Consider the following 23,900-nt stretch of genomic DNA (forward strand, 5'->3'; position numbering starts at 1 on the left):
CTAGCATTAATTGTGAAAATACTAAAACAAAATTTGTACCATCGCTAACTTTACAAATACTTTTAACACAGCCTCACAAAAAATGCTGCACAGCACTCAATTGCGTGTTATGCAACACTATACAAAAGGTGCTGCTGCGTTGAGTGTGACAAAAAAAAGTTAGACGCGAGAATTTTTTACTTTTTCAATTAAAATGGCCTAAAAATTATCAAATAAATTGCATAAACATTGCAGAATCACAATGTAAGTGTGTATTTCATAATAAATCAAAGGATATGTTAAAGTAGTGATCTAGAAAGCAATGAAAAAAAGTGATTGTATATGTATATACATAAATATTCATGAATGTGTGAGTGTGTTTGTGCAACTGTGTGTGTGTGTGTTGCGTATATGTATCTCCCTCTCTTTTTCTCACTTGGTACGCTCTTGTTTGCGTGTGTACAACAAAATTTCATTCATTGCTCATTTCCGAGAGAGCGAGAAAAACAACTACATGTATTCAGAACGCCATCTGCAACAAAACTCTTATATGTATTTATGTCTCAATTAAAATTTAGACCGACTTTCATTTATGTGCATGTTTAAAAAGAGAACAAATCCGTATACATTTGTCAGGTGCAACAACTGGAAATTTCAAGATACAAAAAAATCTGCTAATTCCGGCTTTTTCTTTCCCACGGCATTCCAGAATTCCACTTCAAATTCTGTCTCGCTCACTCCTCTTCACCAGACATCTAGTAGCGTCATTGGCCGCGTTTTGTGCTTTTTTTTCTTCACACATTCCACACACTTGCCTTTGCTTCATTTGTCAGGGGCGTGATCTGCCTGAGTTTTGAAAGGGAACACACATCAAATCAATGAGAGAAGTTATGTAGATCTATTTAAAAAATCAACCCCGTCTGGATTGGACTACGCCCTTGCTCCTTGCTGGGCTACTATTGATTCCAATCAACTTTGTATATTCTTTCTCTTTTGTGCCCATTTGTCAATTAAGCAAGCGTGTCCGTTTGTCGGCTCATCACCAATTTGTGGCCTCTGTGTGTATGTGTGTGTGTCTGTGTTTGTAAATTTCATTTCCTGTTTATAATATTGCGGCACACCCGCCGACATTGTCGGCATCAACCCTCGCTCTCTCTATCTTTTCTCAAGTACATACAACGCGAGACACAACGGTATGCTTGCTTGCTCTCTTTGGGTCGTTGCCGTCGTCTTCTGATTTGTCTACCACTGCACAGTGTGCTTTTTTTATAATAATACAGCCAGGTGAAAGTCTATATTTTGGAAACTTAAATATGAATTAAAGTAATCGAAAAAATACGAATTAGGAAAAAAAAAAATTAAAAGATTATGATTTTGCTTGCTAAAATTCGCGTTCGTCTCATTTTTAGTTTGCTACTTTTAAGGTATTGTATTGTATAGTTCACAAACTGTTCCAAAAAAATGCAAAGTATACACACTATGTTGCTGTCACACAATTCTAAGGATCTCCCCTAATTTTCATTCAATGACCCTCACAAAACGGATTTCCGTTCAACTTTCGCTCTCATCACCCTTATTATCTCTTGAATCTCTCCCACACTTCTCGCTCTTTCTTTCTCTCGTCACTTGTAAATAAAAATTTCAATTTCATTAAATTTCACTTTTCAAACCACTGTGCAATTGGTCGTGGGCATTTTGCTTAGGAACAAACTGGAAAATGGAACACAAAAATGCCTCTCTTTTCCCCGGTACGATCCAACTGGCCGTTATTGTCGGTAGCAATAGCAAGCGGGTGTGTTTTATGTGTGTGAGTGAAAAAGAGGGAGAGAGTAGTACAGTACGTGCCACTTCCTTTACATTCAGAAAAATAAAAAAAATCGTTTACACACACACTCGGCGTCTGCGCATTGTGTTGTGTTTGGTTTCAGTTATTGGTTGTTGTTCTTGTACAGTTGCAAAGACATATTTGAGGTTTGCGAGTAGCGTCGAACTTGTTGGCCGCTTGCTTGCCGTTTTTTTACCCCTTTACTTGGCTTATTAGAAAGAAAAAAAAATGCCGCTGCATGTTTGTTGTTGTTGCTTTTGCTGGTGTGTTTGTTGTTGTTTTTTACGTAAGAAGGCCGTCGAACTCTACGTCGTCTCTAGAGCGAGAGGGAAAATGAAAGAGCTAGAGAACGCAAATAATTTGAGAGTAACCGCGCGTGAGTGTGTGTGTGTATGTCAGTGTGTGTTTTGTCTAATGATTACCGTTACAATTTGCATGTTGTCTAGTCAGACGTCTCGCGACCCAGACAAGGCGACCCGCCGCAATTGGGTAGTAGACAAAAAAATGGATGATTTCTTTTGTTTGACCTTTTATCGTCATCGTTGTACATTTGTTTTTTTTTTTTTTTTTTTTTTTGTTATTGATTTCTTTTCTCTTCATTTATAACTTGCAAAGTTGTAGTTCCCTCCCCTAAAGTTGCGTGTTTCGTCTTCTCTTTGATTAGTTCAACGTCCCTTAACCGCACACAACAAGTGCAACAATTGTAGGGAATGGAAGAAGAAAAAATGAGAATGCGAATGAGTTGGTGATGAAGGGAGCGCAAGAGCTTTGGTCCTAGGGCAATCCATTTAACATTTGTCTTCTTGTATACATAATCATTATCTTCTTTTGGTACAGTTGGAAACCTTTGGGCGTATTGTTGTTTTTGCTTATTTGGTGCTATGTTATGTGAACAAAAGAAAGATTCTCCAAATTCTGATGGAAAGAATTTTTAAAATGATAATACAAACAAATTTTAAGACGGCTTGAGGAAAAAATTTGAATTAGTCTCGACTTAACCGGCAACAAGAACAACAACAACAACATCCGTAAGCGGTAACCCAGAAAACGTTGTGTCAGGTTTGGTCGTTGGCTTTTTCTGTGTGTGTGTGTATTTGTGACGTCAATTGGCTTTGGAATGGTGTCGATGTCTCAACGGCCCACTTCTTCACTCACACACACAATCACAACACCAATAAGCTTAAAATGAATACCGGAAATATGTATTTATGTATACATAAATGCAAATGTATCTCTGTTCATAAAGAGATTAGTGAATGGTAAACACTTTTAGCTATTTACAGAATTAAAACTAACGTAAATAGACATTTGCATACATCTGGCAACCCCACACGAATACATTTTTCTTTTTGTTTTGGCGCGCTCACAGAAAAAATAAAAGGAATGGAGAAGAAATCGTTTGGAATGTTGTTTACGTGAGCGCGCGCCTGCGCGCATCTTCTTCATAAACAACATCAACCAGAATCCCCAGTTCCACGAATTTGCCACAGAGGCAGAAAAGTAGTTGTTGTTGTTGTCTGAGTTTCTTCATCCTGTTCGTCCCGTTTTGGGCTTGAGCTGACTGTTTGTTGTGTGCTACCTACCTGCCTCTGTCCCTGGGTTTTATTTTTGTACCATTAAGAGTGCACCCGGCCCCCGCTTCTTGTTTGTTTGCATTTTTGCTCCACCGAACTCGTTGCCGTCGTCTGGCTGTTGATCCTACTGCATCTGCCGGACAGTGATGTCATTTATTCATGAAGAGAAAACAGCTAGATTAAGCAAGACTTAAAAAGGCTAAATTAGGGATACAAAAAAGCTGTAAAAAAGTAAAATTATTTTTATGATCCTTTTGCGCAACTTCAAAAATGAACTTTTCCGATTGTTTTCTGAAATTATATACTTTTTTTTGCCTCTCTTCGGAACTGGAAGTTTAACTGCCTGTAAATTCAAAAATCCCGCTATTTTCAATTTTTTATTGAACAAAAAAAAAGCAGAAACGACATCGCTGGCTTAAAGTCAACAAAGCACAGAACCCCTCTAAAAAAACCAAACGAAGCCGCGTTTGTTGTTATTTATGCCCGCACATGAAACGTGGTAGTGTGAAGGAGATAGAAGTTGTGCAGAGCATATGAATAATGCGAGAATAACCAAGTAAACCAAAAAATAAACAGATTTGTCAGTGGAAAAGGCATCCGTTTTCGTGGATCACCATCACCTTGTTTGAGTGTTCTTCGAAAACAAAAAAACAATCTCAACTCTATTTGACCAATTTACATTACGAAGTGGTAGTTGGTAGTCAAGAACCTATGCTATAAATTTTAAAAGCAGTCAGGTTACTCAAATTTGGCACGGTCGATTTGGTTCTGCAAGGGTATATAAACTTCGGCATAGCCGAATTATCTTCTTTAATATTTTTTAAGTAGATCCGACGTTCGGTTCGCTTTAGTTGGACTCATCGGTTGGAGTTGCACCCTCATTCCGTTTTTGTTGTTGTTACGGCAAAAATAAAACCAGTATAAGGTAAAGAAAACCAGTATAAGGTTACTCGTGACTTACGATAATTGCAGAGCGAATTCAAAAAATGCTGAGGCGAACTCATAAATGCTTAGCGAATTCAAAAATGCCCAGCGAATTCGTAGCATTTGTTTTTCAAAGTGTTTGCGATGCGGTCGTGTTTTTTCTCGTGCTGCGCAACAGCGGCAACAACATTGTCGGCGTGTTTTCAGCGGATGTTGTTATTGTTCTCTTAATAATTTATTAATAATATGGGTAAATCACAACAATTCATTAAAGTGTAACTTGAAAGAAAAAAATGCGTTTTGCATGTGCTGAAAACTTAAAGAAAAGTTGCCCGTCAACGCCTACACATGCGTTTTCTCTGCTTACCAAGTTTTTATGTGTGCGTGTGTGTATGTGTTACTATAAGTATGTTTGTATCTGGGAGTGTTTGTGTGTGTGTATAATACTAAAGGAATTATTTTTATATAGAACTTACACTTGGTGTCGATACGCATAAAAACTATTTTGTGTTAAAATTCAATCATTTTACTATTTTGTATATTCGCATTTGTGCCCGACAAGTCCGCGCCCCGTTTTCTCTTTTTCGCCGCTTTTGGTGCAAAATTCTTAGAATTCTTGACAACATTCCCGCGCACACACATATACATACATTTATATATATATATATATACTCTCGCATATCTGTACATGTGTATATATACATATTTATATATACATACAAACACATGCAAAGGGAAATTTTTTCTTCCCGCGCACAATGCGTGAGAGAGACAAGAAGACGACGCACTTGAACTCTCACACACAACACACCTAAAAAAAAAAAATATGAAAAGAATGCTGGTTCATGTCTCGGCTAAAAAAAAAAGGTGCTATGGCCATCTCTGTCTGGCTTGTAGTATATGAAACTAGTAAGACTTGTTTTTGCAAAAACACAAGTAAAAACCGGTAAAATTTTTATAGAGAGCATCATTATGAGACTTCTCCTACGTCTTTTTTTTATGGTGGAATTTTGCTTTAACCATACTTTTTCACACACTCTGCTTTTCTTACAGTTTTCTAAACACTCACACACACACGCGCATATGCATATGCATACATGTGTATATATGCATGTAGAAGAGCCAACGAACTTCTCGTGCAAGAGCGACGCCGCCCAAGAATGAAACACAAGGCAACATAAGAAGACGGACAACCAAAACGAAGCAGAAGAAATTTTTATAAGCGGTTGTTGTTGTGCTTTCATGTATGTATGCTTACGTTTTTTTTTGTATTTTATTTTATTCGTACTGTATTGTATTGTTGTTTATTATTGGTACTTGTTTATTTTCTTATTTACATTTGCATGTTAAAGAAATTAAAACAAAAAAAAAAAAAAAACAAATTTGTTGCTGCTTCGCCAGAGTTGCCACCTGGTCAGTGAACTTGTTTTTCTTCTGATCTTGACCTACACGGGGCAAAACGAAATTCTTTTGTATATGGTTATTCAACCTGCTTTTACTTCCTCTCGTACTCGCTCGCACACATACACACACACGCCGCACACTTGAATATTGGCAAGCGGGTGGCGGATTTAATTTTTATAACGGGAATTTCAATAGAAAAGATAGAGAGAGCGAAAGAGATGGAACAACTTGACGCCAAGTCGCGTCAATCAAGCGCGTCTGTTAACTGTAAATACATTGCCCACACACACACACATGAAGAGGGGGAGACATGTGTCGTCGTCGTCTTCATCTCTCATTTCCACGAGGGGTATTCTAAAAGTATACAAATAAGTGAATTCTAATTTGGTATGAAGTGGCCATTAAAAATATTTCTATGTAAAATGTATGAATTATGTTAATAATTAAGAACCCTAAGATGAACCCTCGTAATACGGTGTCGCGTCATTGGCTCATTAATTGTATTTCTTGTATGATGATCATCTTCCTCCCAATGTTTGCGCTTATCAAAAAATTGGCGACAAATTCGACAAATGACTGGCGCCAACGTATATATATGTATATAACATATATACATTTACTATATAGAGTGCATTCTCTGGGTTCATTATAATTATAATATACATTATTTGTCTGTCTCATTCTATCTCCCTGCGGATTGTACCTTTGCGCTGTTGCACACATCGCCGCATTTCCTTCTCTTTCTATCTACTATCTCTCTTCATTCATATTTTTATGTCTGGCTTATCTTCATTCATGATCATCATTCACTGGTCGTTGTGGATGTTGTTGTCTTCCTCTTCTTGATTTTTTTGCTCTTTTTTTTGTTACTGTTGTGTGCTGTTGTTGTCTTTTGATGTATTTTTATTTTGCAAAACAAAATCGTGGCCGTGAGAAAGTATTATTGTACAATAAAAGATGAAAGAAGGGACTAACAACCTACACACACACACACACACACACACACACTCGCACATGCAAATAGCACACATTCACCAACATCATCATCATAATCATCACCAATATCATCATCATCTTCATCTTAAAGTGATCGTCAGAACTAGCAGAAGCAGCGCAAGATGTCATCATCTTAATCATCATCGTCCTCCTCCCATCCCAGTACAAAAGTCGCGTCCACCCAATGGTAAAGTGCATTTCAAGTGGTCGCCGTCGCGCAGGATGGTGGCGGAGGAGGCAGGAGAATTGTGTCATTCTTCAAAGTGGTTGTGAAATGTTTGCCTTTTTATGCCTATTCATATCACAGCCAGCTTTGAGGAGCGACGCAATGGCTCAAGTTACATTTAAAAAAAAAATTGACAAATTAACAGGAAAATAGTGTTAAACAAATTTGTGCTTAAATTTTAATATTAATTGCTACAAACTACGAAATGGCTAAGACAGAAGATAAATTTTAATAAGGAAGCTGCTAAAGACTCTCAAAACAATGTTTTAATTAGAGTCATGATTAATTTGAAAAAAAAAAAAATGGATCATCCACTGGTCCTTCAGCAATCGAGTTCGAGAGCAGTTGCTCTAAAAAAGGACCCTGTGGCTGTGTGGTAATATTGTAAGCACCATCGACGACAGGGTTCTCGAAATTTCAAACAAAAGCTGTCCTTTGACATTTCAACTACTGTCTCAGCTATCTCGAGAACTTTAAAAGCGGTAAATTTACGAAATATTGGGCGTGGTTGTTAAAACGCTAACCAAGAAGGACATTCACCACACATAATTCAAGCGCACTTTCATCAAATACACTTTAGATTCAGTGAGAATATCTAACAAGAATAAATCTCTAGATCTGAGAAATCAATCGCCTCTACGTCCTGAAGAGGTAAAAAAATAAGTCAAATATAACCTGGTGGCATTTTGGCATTTCGGTTCTTATCGGTGTATCTGAAACCCAAAAAGAAGGATCCAATACTGCAACCAAATCTAAAATATCTAAATTATATTATTGCCAAGTGTATAAAACTTTGCTAAAAACAACATACAAAATTATATATAAAAGATTAATATAAAAAAAAAATAAAAAAATGCTTTTACTAATTCTTATAATTACAAACAGGAAAAAAACTGAATTTTGTTTTTTTTTTTTATGAACTATCTACTCAGAACATTGCATTAACATTTTATTTTCTTTTATTTAAGATTTGAAACCATAATGCGGAAGTTGTAATATTATGCAAAGAACAAAAGAAAATTATCTTGAAAGAGGCTACCAAATTGTAAGGACAACAGGCAAAATCATTCATTCAAGTGTTTATTAACCACATAATTTCATGCTACACAAACACATAAACATTTTTCAAATTAAAATTGCTACAAAAAACCAACCTTTGATAAGTTTTCAAACAATTTGTTTCGAATAATTTAATTTAAAACACTTGCTTTGATTAATTTTAACATATTTCATGCAGATTAATTCTATTAAAGTCTTAAAGAACTTTTAGTTTTTATTAATTTGTTAACTAAGATATACACCGATACGAACCGAAACATAATATCTGATGATACTGACAAAATGTTTAAAAACAAATTAGACGCACGTTTAAAATGTTAATATAAACTTACCTAATTTCTATTATTAGCGAAAAGTTATATTTTATATTGGCTGGCATTCAAACATATAGAACAACAACCAAAAATTAAAGAAAAACACACGACACATTCATGCTGAGCTCACAAAGTGGTTGTGAAATGCATTATTTGCTTTATCCAGCATATCACAGCCAGCTTTGATGAGCTCTGCGTAATGTGAATTGCATCAATCAATCAATCGATCAATCAAAAAATCATTTAAAAATTGAATCTTCTTCATTCTTTCACCGCGCTCATTTTAACTCTAGTGAGATGGATATTCGTTATTGGTGAACCAAAGAAAATAAAAAGAAAAAATTCCATTTTAAACTATTATTTAACATTCAACATTTATCCTTCATTAGCAAAAAAAAGAAAGAAAAAAATATTTTTATCAATAAACAAATTCAATCAAATGACATCATTTTCCAAAATTAAAACAAAAAGGAAATATTGATGTTGCTTATCTAAGCCTCATCAAGTGGTTGTGATATGGATACCCAACGCATATCACAGCCAGCTTTGATGAGCTAGGATAATCAACGGAAAACAACACAAATCCTAACAAAAAAGCAAAACAAATAAAAATAAAGTGAATTGGTGTTAAAAAAAAAGTGAAAAAAACAAAAGATTATTAAGCAAATTATTTATTGCAACAGAAAATTTAAAAAAAAAACCTTGATAATTATTAATCGTATTCTCACATTCATTTATATAGATAATTACATTTCCCTGTATACATATAGATACACTTGGTATTTTTATTCTGATTTCCTGCAGTTTTTTTTTTGTATTTACAACACACTTTTTTTTTATTTACCTTTTTATTTTTGTTTTTGGAGTACTAATGCTACTTTTGATCTTTCTCGCAGATACGTTCCACATACAAAGAAAGCAAAGTATAGAACCTCACGTTCAAATAATTCCAAAGAAGGACGAATCCTAAGATCCTGAGAAAAATTGCAGCAGCAGAGGCAGCAAAAACAAAACGAATTATTTTATTTGCTGCAAATTAAGAGTTTTAATTTAATTTTGATTTATATGTCATTGTGATACGTTTCTCTATAGTATTGTAAGTTTTTGTTTTTCTTTTAAACGTCTTGACAAACGTAAAGAAGGCAAATAACCAAAAATTGAAAAGGAACTCTGTTAAAAAGAAACCAAAAAAAAGAAAACGAAACGAAAAGAAATTATAAAAATGCATTCCACAAGCATTGAGATTATGTTTAAGATTTTGCTGCTGTTGATCAGCTACCATAATGATGTGACCCTGATTGAGGCCTGCTCTAGTCGTACCGTTGTGCCCAAGCCAAGGCCCTCGATGTCGTCGATGTCGGGCGGCGGTGTCGACAATGCTTGGCCCCTGCCACCCACCCAGGCACCCATGACCAGTACCACAACCATACGGACAACAACAACAACGCCAAGACCAAATATAACATTCCCCACATACAAATGCCCGGAAACTTTCGATGCCTGGTATTGCCTGAATGATGCCCATTGCTTTGCTGTTAAGATCGGTGAACTGCCAGTCTATAGCTGTGAATGCGCCACTGGCTTTATGGGTCAACGTTGCGAATATAAGGAAATCGATGGCTCCTACACACCCAAGCGTCCACGGCCCATGCTTGAGAAGGCCAGCATTGCAAGCGGTGCCATGTGTGCCCTCGTCTGCATGATTTTCATTTGTGTGGCTCTCTATTTGCGTGTTGAGAATCGGGCCACCAAGAAGGCCTACGAACTGGAAACAGAGGAAGAGGATTATATGCAAGATACAATTGGGGGTCCATCGGCATCGTCAGGCGGTCATTGCGAATGCTGTTGCTGTCACCAGAAATGCTGCGAGGATGACGAGCCTCCTCTAATAGCCGAACGGCGGAATCTACCATATTATATGCGTTTGGAGCACGCTCTAATGTCGTTTGCCCAACGACGTAGCAACAGCACCAGGGACTAAATAATATTACCAATCACAAGAATATGCCTCTTGCCTTTTGCATGCTATCTCTCTCACTCACTCTCTTAAATATGACGAATTTTTGAATTTTGATGTGCTTTAAGCCGCCGCTTGGTGAAGCGTGCTCCTCCTATACCCTTACCCTCTACCCAAATGTTCAATTTGTAGACGCGTCTAACTGTATCTCTTGTCATGCTGAATTTATTTCTTACATATATCCGAATCTGTATTTTATGTATTATTTCTAATATTATTACCTTATGTGCTAGACTATTATTTATTTTTTTTTTTTAATTACTACTTTATAATGCTAAGACAAATTTTTGATATACGTATCCATCACAAATACTACACGCGCCAAGTATTATTTATTATGAGAGAAAAACTAAGAATATATACACGAAATATATTACGATATTTTTTTAAACAAATAAAACAAGAACTGCACTTTATATAACGAAATTTAATTTGTATTGAATGATGTTAATTTATTTATGGGGGGAGAGTTTGTTAAAGAATGTTACTATTATTTTCCCTACATTCCATTACTGAAAAACTGTTGTCAATAGAAAATGTATCTTGAGTTTACCAGCTCTTAAAATATTTATTGGAACAATTTCTCTATGTTTTACAATATTTAACCTATTACCCAAAATAGGTGAAGATTTAGGGTTGGATTATCTTATAAACGCCAACTTGAGGATGGAAAAATGAACTTTTTGTCTTTGTCCGAGATAATAGTAAATATTGGGTAGATACCCAGCAAAGTATAATGGTTAAGAGGTTCTTCTTATTCCGTTTTTTCTTAAACTTTTCAAAAAAAATATCATCTGAAATCTTAGAGATAATAGCATTATGCTTATTTTTATTGAATTAAGAACAAATTAAAGAGAAAAATAAAATTCTCATCCTCTAAAATTAGCTCACAAAAAAAGGCGTACTCCTGGCGACAAAGACAAGACGATACAGGATCATCTGAAATAAAAATAGAGCTTCAGCATGGATTATCTTTGTCCTGTCCACATTCAGAATTTTGGGACTTATTTTGGTTTTGAATTTTTCTGCATTTTAGATTCTCTACATTTTCATATGTACCTACTTATATGTAGGTATGGGAGAGGGCCCAGTTGTGACTCAGGCCCAGTTGTGACATTCTCAAATATTTTTGAAATGCGGTATTGAATGACAGTTTGAGCCCTGTAAATCATGTTTGTTAGACGTTCTGCAGTTTTTGGACAGACCCCAACGTTAATAATCGTATTGTATATACGCGTACCAAACATCGTGTTGAAAATCGTGCGAAAAAGTTTTTTTCCATTTATTTCAAAGTACCAAAATTTGGTGAAATCAACAGTGAAAAGGTGAGTGCAATGCATCAAAGTATTGTATTTGCCGTATATTTTGTGATTCTATAAAAATTTATGTGATTATGTAGTGTCTATAAAAAATATAGATATAAACTTTAAACTATAAAAAGTCCCGGTTATGACTCAGCTGGGGTGCCCAGTTATGTCCCATTTTTTTTTGCACTCGGATTATGTAAAATTATCAAATTCCAACATTTTTGTTGTTGTTTAACAACAAGGAAAGGGAATTTACATATTGAGACCAGTTTGTCCAAGAATATTCTGGAAGATCTCGATCGGGAATGTTCATTCGAAGTGCGCTAATATGCAAGCAAGTTATTTCACTTGCAAAAACTGCGAAAGTGACATGGACGACGAGGGCTTAAAATCGTTCTCATTTATGGCCATTTTCTTTTGGGTTTTTCATTGTTTTTGGCTTTGAAGCCCTTCAAAATAAGTAAACCATTAAATCACAACAATTCGTGTGACATTCCTTTCATATTTTCTTATTTTCAGTGAATTTCTTAAGTTGAGTCATAACTTTTTTTTGGGTTAAAAAAAGTTATCCAAATTAAATCTGTTCCAAAATTTTTTGAGTAACTCAAATAAACATACATTCTTTGGAAAAAAGTTGCGTTTGGTTAATAGTTAAATGTTAAACTTCTTAATTTTTCATTTTCCCGAACTGAAGAAAAAATTTCGAGGTTTCTCAAAACCCGGGTCATAACTGGGCCCTCTCCCCTATGTATATAACTAGATTTTAAAATTCCAACCTTTCATTAAAAAAAAAAATATCAAAGAAGCTAACTGAGGTACGCTTGACGTACGGCACTCCTGCGCTGCTGTGTCTGCAAGTCTCTGTGTTCCTGCAACTACTCAGGCAACAGTGCAGCTCCGGCGTCCCTATTTCGTTCCGATTGTCTCTGAGACTCCGCTTGTCGATTCTGAGGGTCTTGCCGAAAATTAATAACTCGTGCCTCGTTCATATCGCGTATTTGTTGCTCTAGAATTCGGGCTTGCCTTCGAGTGACTCTTCTTTGGGATGAATTTAAATTCTGTTCCCGCATTCTTGTACTTGGATTCCGTCTTGCAACTCGACGGTTATTTGCATCGCGGTTCCGCTCGCCTTCTCTGTAATCCCGATTCTCTCTGCGAACAGCATGTTCAGCAGTGTTGGCCTCCTGCTCCATCGAACAATAATCAGGATCTTGTCGCGTAATACGGCGAGTCCTTGTGTTTCGGGCCTGCTCCTGCAGCCTGAACGCGTCATCCTGTCTCCGAAGAATATGCTGAGCAGTGTTGGCCTCCTGGTCCATCGAACGATAATCAGGATCTTGTCGCGTAATGTGGCGGGTCCGTGAGTTTCGGGCCTGCTCCTGCAGCCTGTAGTCTCTATTGGCTCGTCGTTCAGCACGTGCCAATGCGTCTTGCCTACGATCTCGTTCGTGTGTTGCCAAATCATTTTGCCGATTATTTGCCATGCGTTGCGAATTTCTCTCGCGAACCTCGTTGCCATTTTCTTGGCGGTAAGTAAGAGTCCGAATTGCAGCTTCCCGTCGTCGTTGTTCAGCACATTTTCTCGACAAGCGAGGCATTTTAAAATCTTACAATTATAGTATTATAAATAAGTTGGCTTAACGAGTAATACAATGATATATATGATTCTGGAAATTATGTGTATGCGTGTGCTCTGTTGATTTGATGATGACGTAGTAGGCAGCAACTGATTTATATCGACTGTAACTTTTGTTATATTTATCCGATCACATTCAAATTTTGGGATCTGGGGTTTTATATCCAATATTATATCCACATATGTAAATTTCATAGCGATACTCCAATTTTTATGAAAATGTTTCTTCTAGAGCTTTGTGATATAGTGATCCGATCCTGATGGTTTTCATACTTTATTTTTCCCGGGTAATAAAAAGCCCCGAAAAAAATTTCAGCCCGATAGCTATTAAGATGGCTAAGTAAAAGGTATACGCACAGACGGACATGGCTATATCAACTCAGCTTCTCATGTTGATCAAGAATATATTTACTTTATGGGGTCGGAAACGTCTCCACCTGTGCGTTAAAAACATCTGACCAATTTTATAATACAAGGGTAAAAAAAAGCTCGATTGGTTATATATTTTTAAATTTCGTTAATTTTCTTTCAAGAACATTTTTAACTAGTATATTTTCATAATATAATTTTATATACTAAAATTGCATTAGGAAAATGAAAATTTCGTGTAGATTAGAAAATAAAGATCATATACGTACCAGATACATACGTAACAAATAACAAATTTTGCTGATCTGTTCAAAATTTGTCTAATTAAAACGGTTTGAATTCTAAATACTTGTAGCTATGAGAAAGGTTTTTGGAAAATTGGAAATTTCAAAAACCAAATTGATTTTAATCGAACGTGCGTAACTCAGCCATTTACAGAGGAATCAATCAATCAATATCAATAATATGCCTAATATGTATCTATGCATGTTTAAATGAAGTAAGTAAGTCGTCTCGCCGACTTGGGTATACCATACACCAGGTGAAACAAATATTTAAAATTTCGAAAACCAAATGTATGTCTACTAAATTGTTTTAATATGCCTCATACCATTTGGTATCTCGCTCACTCTACAAACACACAAGCACTCTAGCGCCGCCACTAGCCAACGGCCAAATCTGCCCTTATGGATCGCGTAGCAAAATACGTTCATACGTATATTTTGTATGCTTCTAGTCCGATTTCAATCAAATTTGGTAGTTTGATAGAAATAGATAAGATTTATTAGTCTGCCAAATTTGATCGCGATGGTCAAAAAATTGCAAGAGCTAATCGGTTTTTTCTAAATTATGGAGGCGGAAGTGGGCGTGGCAACATATTAAAATATATGTATTCTGCGCGCATACTAAGCCAATATACATACTAAATTTGGTGAGTTTAGCTTTGTTAGTTTTCGAGAAAATCAGTTTTGTTTAATTTTCGGGGGCGGAAATGGGCGTGGCAAAATTTTTAAATAGTCAATATCTGCGCGTCTATTAAGCTAACTTACATACCAAATTTAATGTCGGTAGCTTTCATAGTTTTTAAGAAAATCAGAGTTATGTAAATTCCGGGGGCGGAAGGGGGCGTGGCAAAAAGTTGGAACAATTATTTTCTGCGCGCTAACTAAACGAGTATATAAACCAAATTTGATGTTTCTATCTGCTATACTTTTTAAGAAAAACAGTTTTATGTAAATTCTGGGGGCGGAAGGGGGCGTGGCAAAAATTTGAAACAAACTCGATAAGCGTACATACTACACGAGACTGCATACCAAATTTGGTGGCTCTAGCTCTTATAGTCTCCGAGATCTAGGACGGACGGACGGACGGACGGACGGACGGACGCACGGACAGACGGACGGACAGACGGACATGGCTAGATCGACTCGGTTTTTGATCCTGATCAAGAATATATATACTTTGTGGGGTCGGAGATGCTTCCTTCTGCCTGTTACATACACTTTGGCGACTTTAATATACCATTTCACACTATGGGTGTATGGTATAAAAAAATCGGCTTGAAAAAAACGGACTAACCGATACTTTTTGAATCTATAAATCTTCGAAATTTGATAAGTTTTCTTGGTGTCCGGTATAGAGAAGTCGTGGTGGCGATGACTTTCTTTTCCAATAGTCAAGATATCTTAATGGAAGGAGATTTTGTCCGAATAGTGCTTCCCCTTAAATATATATTCATTTATTACTCACAACTACAACTACTACAAAATATATGTAGAATTGTTTAATTAATCTTTATGTCATTGTTCAAGAGCCAAAAACTAAAATTCATTCTAAGCTTAATCATTTTGTAGAGTATTTTAAAGTGTGACTAATTAAATATTCCAAATGTCAAACAGTTTTACGTATTGCCTTTTCTATTATCAAGTAACAACGTGCAGTAAACTTAATGATTGTGTCTGGTCGCCACTATGACGCGTCTTGATGAATTAATTCTAAGGGATTTTCCCAGTTCCACGCGGCCTTGTTAACCTTGCATTCAGTTTGGTTTTTCGTATTTTTCTTTTATTGGGATTCATAAAAACAAAATAAGTGAACGAACGATTAGATACGCTTCTGGCGAGTATTACAATCCTATGGCATCTATATTTTTATATACCTATTATACATAATTTTTAGGGAAAATTAAAACTGGCGGGAAATACTTTTGCATTTCTGATAGAGCGCCTTTATGGGTCCATAGCTTGTTAGGACAAGTGATAGGAGTGTGAGGCATTTCATTAAAATTTGAAAATCCGTTTCAGTGCGACTCTTAAAATATCCAGTCTGATAGCCATAATATTGTGTCACCAAGGCAATCACGAAACACACAAATCCCAAGAAATTGTGAAAAGTCTTATTGAGCAGCGGTGTGATTAATTTTTTGACACGCGTCGAGAAGAGGGCACTCACACCCGATAGCATGGACAAAAGGCACAGTATGAAGGCTGTCATACCTGTTGGTTATAAAAAGAAAGAGGAAAAGAACGATAATAGATTAGATTTGGCAATTTATCGAAAGAAATAATGTGTTTGGAATTGTTTTATTAATCTACAGATTATAAGGTTCTACAGTAAGGGTCACGAATTTAATACACTTTGAGGAAGAATTTAATCGTTTTTTTTTAGGGTCCCAAATGACTTAAATTTATGTTCATTCTTGATTTCTAAATAATCTCCAAATTTTCGGCTTTTTTTTTTGGCTTTTCTTACTGACATATTATGCTTTTGAATGAAAGAAGTGGGATAAATAAATGTTTTTTCAAAACTAAGTAAAAACATTTTGAAATTGCTGATATTTTTTCATAACTTAGAATGCAATTTATATAACAAGTTTAATATAAAAGTTGTTAAGGTTCTCTTAAAAATATATTATTTTTTTGGAGTTTTCGCCCTGGATTCGTTTGCAACTATAATGGATACTAAATTATTATTTTTTTAATACAATGAACAAAAGGATTTTAGATTCCATTTCGAATGAGATAGTTTCTGGTAAAAATTCAATAAAATTTTTTTGTCGTTTTTTAGCTGTGTGTGATTTACACTTTGTGGCAAACTCATAATAAAATTACGAAAAATTAATAAAGAGTTTCTATATTTGTGGTCACCGCTGTATACTGCTATTAATCCAACATTTTTGTAGGTATGTCTTATATATGATCTGGATTGAATAGGCAGCAGGGAGTCCATCCAGACGTAGACCTAGCAAGTGTCAGAGTAGTCAAAATTAATGCTAAAGTGAGATTATCTCTGTAAGGGCATTTAAAATAAACAAACTGGAATATATGTAAACCTATAAGGGGATTTCCATAATTACGTGAGCTTCGAAAAAGGGAGGGAGAGTTCTAAAAAAATCTAACTAATTCTCGACAACAAATTACGAAAAATTACAAAAAAGTATAACTTTATATCTTAAAACATAAACCTGAATGTTATTAGTTTACTAATTTATAGAAATAAATTGGGCCTGTAAATAGTTTAATTATAAAGTGGGAGGAGGACTCCAGCAAAATTTCATTAAGTCTTGTCAAAGGGCAGAAGGCAGGGTCTAAATTGGGTAAAATTATTAAATTATAAAATTGGGTAATTTATGAATGTCCCCTACCTCTTTTTTTTTATTTTTTTTTATCAAGATTAAGATTTAAGAAATTATCAAGATTCTTTCAATGTTTTGTTACTATTCATAATGTTGGCTGATTGATTAATTTATAATGCCCAAAATTGGTTTAAATTTTTTTTTTTAAATACTTTACTGGAACTTTAAATAGAAATTCGCTAGAGAATTGCTGTTGAATTATTGTGAAAATTTTGAGAACATTCGGTGAGGTAGTTTTCGTGCTCACTTGGAAAATGCCGCTTGACAGAAATCTACTTTTTTCGACTTTTTTACACTCAACCATCTTTACTAAAGGCCGTTTTTCTCCGATTTACTTCAAATTTTCACACAATATTTTTTAGATGTAACAGATTAAAATATAAATATTAATAAAGTATTAAGAACCTACCTACCATTTGCGACAAAAAACATAACTTTTAAACTATTACAAAAAAAGCTAAATCACAGTTTTTTGTTATTTGTTTTTGAATTGCTTACCCAATTTGCCATGAGTCGATTGTAGCATAAAACCTTTTTCTATCATTTTAAGAAGAGCACCACCAGCTCCACATGTCCCGCCCAAGGTCAAAAGTATCCAATGTATTGTGGTTTTTGTATTCCGTTTATAACTATTTGTCAACACATTACCGCCATAATGAACCATTACACCTTCCGCCATAAAGAAGGAGAACTAGTAAAGAAATTAAATTTATACGATTTTTGATATGGAACTCAAAGAAAATCCAATCAGACTTACACCAATGGTAACTAGCCAGGCATGTACGGTAGTGGTTAAAACGAGACCCGTTCTCAGAGTCAAATATGATATATAGATTGTAATGAAACCGATGCACATTTGATTTAAAACATTTAGAAAATATTCAAAACGATGTAAGTGTTCCGAAGAATCGGAATTATTAAAAGTATTGTGTGACATTTTTGTATAACGTAAACGATGAGATGAAGATTCGAGTAGAACAAATGAAGGTACACGGGAATTGGTTGAAGTTGTTCGAGTTGTTCCTGCTGCTGCTGCTGTTTCCGTGCTGCCGTAGTCGACAACGTTTCGTGATGTACTATTGACCGGTTGTAGATGTTCAGCCATTTGGAGCCGCTAAACAAAAAAAAATTTACTTGAATAGTAATAATTTTTTTTTCTTTTCTACCCCCTTATCAGCTGAGTGAAAATAATGATATTTTCGTGTTTTATATTTTTTAAAAAACAACAACAAAAACAATTGCACGAGCTTTAAAATTGATAATTGCCTTTGACTATTTCATATAGACAAATTGGCGTTGATGTTTGTTCACGTTGTAGTTGTGGTTTTTTTTTTGTTTTCTGTTTTTTTTTTATTACATCTCAGCGATACGATAGCAATTTTATGGCCTGAACCGAGAGCGATACGCCCATTGAGTTAAAGTTTAATAGGCTCTAGCGGATTTAAATAATCACAATCAACTATTTCGAGTATGTAGTATAATTTAGCACTCGGTTAGCTGACCACAAATCATTCAAGAAATTCCAAATTTATATAGCACCTTCATATCAGTTTCCTTTTCGTTTTACTTACTATATTTAACTATATGTGGGAGGAAGCTCTTCAACTGCTGTGAAAAGATCAAGAGAACTGCAGCATCGGGCAAAGAAATGGAGGGGAAGAAAAAAAAAAACCGCAAAAATCAAATGCAAGCGACCTCTAACAAAGCAACAGCAACTACATTTAAATTGACTTGATATCGATAACAGAAATTATCAATTATCAAAATGTATTTGCATTTTACAACATTGCATGTAACGTTTACTAGAAATCAGCTGTAAATTCAAATTAGAGATTGCAGCAAATTTTTTATGCGTAAGTCTATTCAAGGCAAGAAGTATTCGAGCCCTTGGGGATTATTCATATGCCTTTCATTAAATATTTATAAAAATTTGAAAATAAATGTTTCTCTTATGTTTCTCTTTCATTTGGTTTAATAAATATTATTCTCAGAAATATTTAGTTCTTAAATAAGTAAGGCCCATAGCAGTAGTGAATCCTCGTGAAAATTCCTCCTCCTCCAAACCGATATTTTATTCATAAACTCATCAAATTTCGTCATGCAAAAACGATTGCTCTACTAAATGTTTGATATTCCCCTCTAAGTGGACCATTTCCTCCACCAAAATATGAGCTAGATATGTCATTGGACCAGCTCTCAAACAATGAGAACAAACGGTTTTAGAGCCAAGGATTTGGATAGTTATCAATTGTATTCTATATAAAATACGTAAAATATGTAAAATACCACTTACTTAAAATCCTCGAACATGTCGACCATTTCCACTAAATCGTTCGAACAGGCACTTTGGCGCACCTAGCGGCACTTTTAATACGAAACAAAAAAACTTGTCTAGTTTCATTCCAACCTAAATGAAATGTGTTGGACAAATAATCGAACTAAAATAACATATTTATAATCAATATCTATTTAATATTATTCCAGTGAGCTCTGGAGTAGCTTAAAATACCTCCTGGGCCTCTGATAGTTTGTAGTTCGGCATAGCATAACCTTTCTTCATTAGTAAATATAATGAGTTTCTAATATACTAATAAATAAAATAATATTTTTTTTAATATAGGAATATTCAGGCCTGCTTTCGTTTAGGTTTGTTATTCTATTTTTGTTTCCAAATTAGTTTTTGGCTTAATTTGATTTTAAAGAATAACCTTAAACATTTTTGAATTTAATTTTTCAAGTTAAAACCGATTTGAAAACAAGAACAGGCCTGATTGTTATAAAATAAGTAATGTTTAATTTTAAGATATAACTATATTTGTTGCTCTTCCAAAATTTGTCATCCTGCTCCAGGCAATGGAAATCCAAGATTGTCTAAGACCACAATTTGAATTAAATTTCTTCTAAAAATTGGTGCTTGGGTAGCTGATGCTCCTTGAAAATCTGTGATGAGGCAACTCCAATGCTTTCTGAGGTCAGAAATTTCAATTAAACTTAAACAACGTATATACCAGTTGAGCCTGTCCACTAATATTCGGGGTTCTAGCTCCTGGAGGCTCTGAGATTTTGATGTTTCTACAGTCAAACGGATGGACACATATGTAAGGCCAAGACGACTCTGAAAAAGAATATATTTTTTGTTTAATATTTTATGTACATATTTATAACATGGAATTGGAAATTCTTACCTCGCCTTTTACCAATTTCTTGGTCATTTTAATAAAAGCTTTTAGTCTCCGTTTACTCGGTATATGTAACTCATTTGGCTGTTTTCCTTCAACTTTAAAATAAAACAAAAAAACAATTTCGTGTTTTAGTATAAAAATTTATATATATTTTATTTAAATATAAAGCACCTTGCTTAAACTAATAGGAACTATGATCTACCATTAAATAAAAATTTAAGCACACAAAATCTTAACTAAGAAGACTTTTAAATTTTTGATATAATGACTTCATGGCTCCAATGGAAGTCAGGACCATGGCCACTAAGGTGGCAACTCGAATCAGGATAACAAAATCACTGCCTTGTCCAATGAATATGCCCGTCTGTCCGTAGCCATAGTATTGGGCCAACATTGCAATAACGAATGTGGCAAAACTAAGGATCACATGGACGGTTTTGTTAATCAATGGCGTAACCATTTTGGACATTGCACGCGCCAATACGGAGGCCAAACCACTGAGTAGAGAGACCAAACAAAGTATGAATGCTGCAAAACCCAGACTGGCATGGGTGGTAACACTAATGGCCCAATTGTCACTTATCAATTGTATTAAACATCCGGCCACACCCATGCCGCCACCGAAAATTTGCAATATCACATGGATGGCCGTTTTGTTTTTGCGACTGTAGCGCATTGTGAGGAAACTATTGTCATAGAAGCACATCATGCCCTCGGCCATAAGGAAGACAAAGCCAAAGGTTGTTAGCCAGGCATGCAAACGGATGCCATTCAGACCCGTTCTCAGGCATGTCCAGCTGACCCAGATGGTAACGAAGCCAATGCACAATTGATTAAGTACATATAAAGCAGCTTCGACATGCTGCAGGATAGTTGGAGAGGAGTTTTCCCTTGACAACATTTCACAGGATATTTTAGTTTAATATATTATTATGATAAAATTAACTTGGAAATTTTATTAAAAAATCACAGTTGAATTTAATATTTGTCTTCTTCTTGGTCCCGATTTTAAAGAAAGGACTCTTTTTGGTTTGTTTTTTTTTGGCTTTATTCTATGGACTTGTCAACTTCATTGGACCAATTTTAGAACACAACTGTCGTATTTATTACACCTTTGGCCATTTGTATCACTTGGCTATTTGTTTCATATCGATTTATCAGTAACAAATTTCCATTCTTCATGTTAATGCAATTAAGCTTATAAGGATTTAACGTGTATAATTGAACGTCTGCACGTTTGCAAACGTTTTGAAACGTTATCGGATAGTCCGTAGCCGTAATTTCCAGCATTGAGCTAAAACTGTGAAAGTAATACAATCAAAACATATTGATCGCAAAGAAAACATTGTTCATCAATTAAATAAGAAGTTCAAGTACAAATACAAGAACAAAATAAGTACAAAAGAGAAAACAGAAAAAAATCAGTTAAATATATATATTTAACTCACAAATACTAGTGCGTGTATATAAAGAAAAGTGTTCTTGTATTGCAGCAACTAAAAATTGCAGAATGGGAATTATGCGCTTCGCATCACGTTGGCCTAAAGTTAATACCCTGCAATTTGTTGACGATAAAGGTATACACTAGAACTGGAAGCAAAGTGCAGTCTGTCATGGATAATGGCTAAAGACTGATTGCCCTTATTTTTAATATCTAAACAAATATTAATTCTTCTAGATGGGATATAAACTTCTATGCTTCTTAATTCGTTTAATTAATGGCGATCCTACTTTCTTGACTTTTAAAAAAAGAAATAAAAGATGAATAAACAAAATTTGTATGTGTTGTAATAGTAATCTGACTTATACAAATGTATTTTAAAACGGACAGAAAAATTGCTTGGTTTTAAAAAACAATTGAAAATTAAATTATTTTATATTAAAACACCAAATTTTTGTGTGTTATTGTATTAATTGGATTTCTACTAATGTTTTTAAAGAACAAATTCCGAGTAAACAAATATTATATAGATGAATTTCAAAATTAGTTCCACATTTGGTTTTAAAAAAGCATTCACAATTTGGATTTGTCGTATTGGTGTGGTTTTACGAAACTAATAAATACTGAAATGTGACCACAAATATAGATCCACTAGTACTAAAGTAGTTGTAGTTTTTTGCTTAAGGAGTTTATTCATTAAGAAAATGGTTTAGAAACTTATTTCACTTAAGACAGGATATCTTGTAGTCGACTCTCTAATAGAAATGTCTAAAATTTCCTGTTTGCTTGTTGGGGCATGTTAATTTTAGCTAGGTCATTACTATTAATTAGGCACTTATTTGTTTGAATTATTTAAACACAAGTAGTCACACTTAAATATTTCTTGTTGTAGACCGACGCCCAATATAACTCTTATCGACTTGCAAAATCTCACGTACAATTGATAAGGCTCCGGTGACTGACGACCAATACAAACCACCGTATACAAAATGACTGTGCATGTTGTACTTATACGTACATACATATGTAGTTAACCAGCTGTTCTGATAGCTACTCATGCGGCTTATATGGGCTAGTCAGATACAAGATTTTACGCTCACGCTTATTTTTTTGTTTTTACCATTCACGATTTATTTTTGGCCATGGCAATATTATTGGCATATTACTTGGTAAGGTTTTTGACTAAAGTGATTGAAATCGACAAGCATTAAATATTTCCCATCTTCATTAGAATGATGGAGCCAAAATGGCTTTGATAACCTTTGGGACAAACGTAATAAGATCTCGATAAGTGACAGTAAATTTTGGAACCCGCCAGACAGAAACATTCATTATACGACTCGGCACTTGAGATAGCGAATTATATGAGTTAGTCACAACACTGCACAACCTAATACAGTAAGTTATATCCCTTAGATTGTAAGTATATTTAATATTTTCAAGTGTTTTTCCAAAATTTTTTAATTAATTAATTTTTTTTTTAATTTTTTTGTAATATATTTTTTTTTACATTTTTTATGTTTATTTTTTTATTTCATTTTTTCACAACTTTTTTTTTTACTATTTAATTTTAAAAATTTTTAACAAAATTTTTTTTAATTTTTTCAAATTTTTTTTTTTAATTATTTTATTTTTTATAATTTTTGTTATATTTTTTTTTTATTTTTTGTATAATTTTTTTTATTTATTTATTTATTCTTAATCATTTTATATTTTCATTATTTTATTTTTTAATTATTTTATTTTTTAATTATTTTATTTTTTAATTATTTTATTTTTTAACTCTTTTATTTTTTTTTAATTATTATTTTTTTTTATAATTTAGTTTTTGTACATTATTTTTTTTAATTTAATTTTTTCACATTTTTTCAAAATATTTTTTATTTTAATTTTTTTTTATATTTTTATTTTATTTTTTTTTATATTTTTATTTTATTTTTTTTATATTTTTATTTTATTTTTTTTTATATTTTTATTTTATTTTTTTTTATATTTTTATTTTATTTTTTTTTT

The 23,900-nt window shown here is 34.1% G+C and overlaps 4 protein-coding genes and 1 long non-coding RNA gene across 6 annotated transcripts; 1 reads left to right on the plus strand and 4 right to left on the minus strand.

Moving 5' to 3' along the window:
* Positions 1 to 156: 156 nt before the first annotated feature.
* LOC6642455 (protein spitz) lies at positions 157 to 10,744 on the plus strand. The gene is made up of 3 exons (XM_002064956.4): positions 157 to 243; positions 5,356 to 5,546; positions 9,198 to 10,744. Exon 3 carries the CDS (start codon positions 9,524 to 9,526, stop codon positions 10,280 to 10,282), a length of 759 nt encoding a protein of 252 aa, XP_002064992.1. The 5' UTR covers positions 157 to 243; positions 5,356 to 5,546; positions 9,198 to 9,523; the 3' UTR covers positions 10,283 to 10,744.
* A 4,928-nt stretch (positions 10,745 to 15,672) lies between these two features.
* Positions 15,673 to 18,657, minus strand: LOC6642457 (transmembrane reductase CYB561D2). Its single transcript, XM_002064958.4, has 4 exons — positions 18,622 to 18,657; positions 18,022 to 18,378; positions 17,763 to 17,955; positions 15,673 to 16,125 (listed from the first exon to the last, which is right to left on the minus strand). Exons 2-4 carry the CDS (start codon positions 18,367 to 18,369, stop codon positions 15,815 to 15,817), a joined length of 852 nt encoding a protein of 283 aa, XP_002064994.1. The 5' UTR covers positions 18,370 to 18,378; positions 18,622 to 18,657; the 3' UTR covers positions 15,673 to 15,814.
* A 573-nt stretch (positions 18,658 to 19,230) lies between these two features.
* Positions 19,231 to 19,900, minus strand: LOC124460320. 2 transcript variants are annotated; one of them, XR_006954254.1, is made up of 3 exons: positions 19,774 to 19,900; positions 19,558 to 19,671; positions 19,231 to 19,459 (listed from the first exon to the last, which is right to left on the minus strand). It is a non-coding gene; the product is annotated as an uncharacterized LOC124460320 (long non-coding RNA). The 2 variants fall into 2 exon arrangements; XR_006954253.1 differs by having other exon boundaries at positions 19,558 to 19,702.
* Positions 19,901 to 19,997: 97 nt separating this feature from the next.
* Positions 19,998 to 20,494, minus strand: LOC111518652. The gene is made up of 2 exons (XM_023176027.2): positions 20,450 to 20,494; positions 19,998 to 20,379 (listed from the first exon to the last, which is right to left on the minus strand). Exons 1-2 carry the CDS (start codon positions 20,474 to 20,476, stop codon positions 20,101 to 20,103), a joined length of 306 nt encoding a protein of 101 aa, XP_023031795.1. The 5' UTR covers positions 20,477 to 20,494; the 3' UTR covers positions 19,998 to 20,100.
* Positions 20,495 to 20,525: 31 nt separating this feature from the next.
* LOC6642458 lies at positions 20,526 to 21,347 on the minus strand. Its single transcript, XM_002064959.3, has 2 exons — positions 20,649 to 21,347; positions 20,526 to 20,541 (listed from the first exon to the last, which is right to left on the minus strand). The coding sequence occupies exon 1, from the start codon at positions 21,345 to 21,347 to the stop codon at positions 20,679 to 20,681; it is 669 nt and encodes a 222-aa protein (XP_002064995.1). The 3' UTR covers positions 20,526 to 20,541; positions 20,649 to 20,678.
* Positions 21,348 to 23,900: the final 2,553 nt, after the last annotated feature.

Source organism: Drosophila willistoni (genome assembly GCF_018902025.1).
Source record: "Drosophila willistoni isolate 14030-0811.24 chromosome 2R unlocalized genomic scaffold, UCI_dwil_1.1 Seg167, whole genome shotgun sequence".
NCBI lineage: Eukaryota > Metazoa > Arthropoda > Insecta > Diptera > Drosophilidae > Drosophila > Drosophila willistoni.

What these genes read in the sequence shown, in the direction of transcription:
- LOC6642455 (XM_002064956.4), top strand. Translation starts at nt 9,524, where the DNA reads ATGCATTCCACAAGCATTGAGATTATGTTTAAGATTTTGCTGCTGTTG.
- LOC6642457 (XM_002064958.4), bottom strand. Translation starts at nt 18,369, where the DNA reads ATGGCTGAACATCTACAACCGGTCAATAGTACATCACGAAACGTTGTC. An exon ending in CCTGGCTAGTTACCATTGGT is followed by an intron (nt 17,956 to 18,021) that starts GTAAGTCTGATT and finishes TTTCTTTACTAG; the next exon opens with TTCTCCTTCTTTATGGCGGA. An exon ending in ATCGACTCATGGCAAATTGG is followed by an intron (nt 16,126 to 17,762) that starts GTAAGCAATTCA and finishes TATAACCAACAG; the next exon opens with GTATGACAGCCTTCATACTG.
- LOC111518652 (XM_023176027.2), bottom strand. Translation starts at nt 20,476, where the DNA reads ATGACCAAGAAATTGGTAAAAGGCGAG. An exon ending in AGAAATTGGTAAAAGGCGAG is followed by an intron (nt 20,380 to 20,449) that starts GTAAGAATTTCC and finishes ATTCTTTTTCAG; the next exon opens with AGTCGTCTTGGCCTTACATA.
- LOC6642458 (XM_002064959.3), bottom strand. Translation starts at nt 21,347, where the DNA reads ATGTTGTCAAGGGAAAACTCCTCTCCAACTATCCTGCAGCATGTCGAA.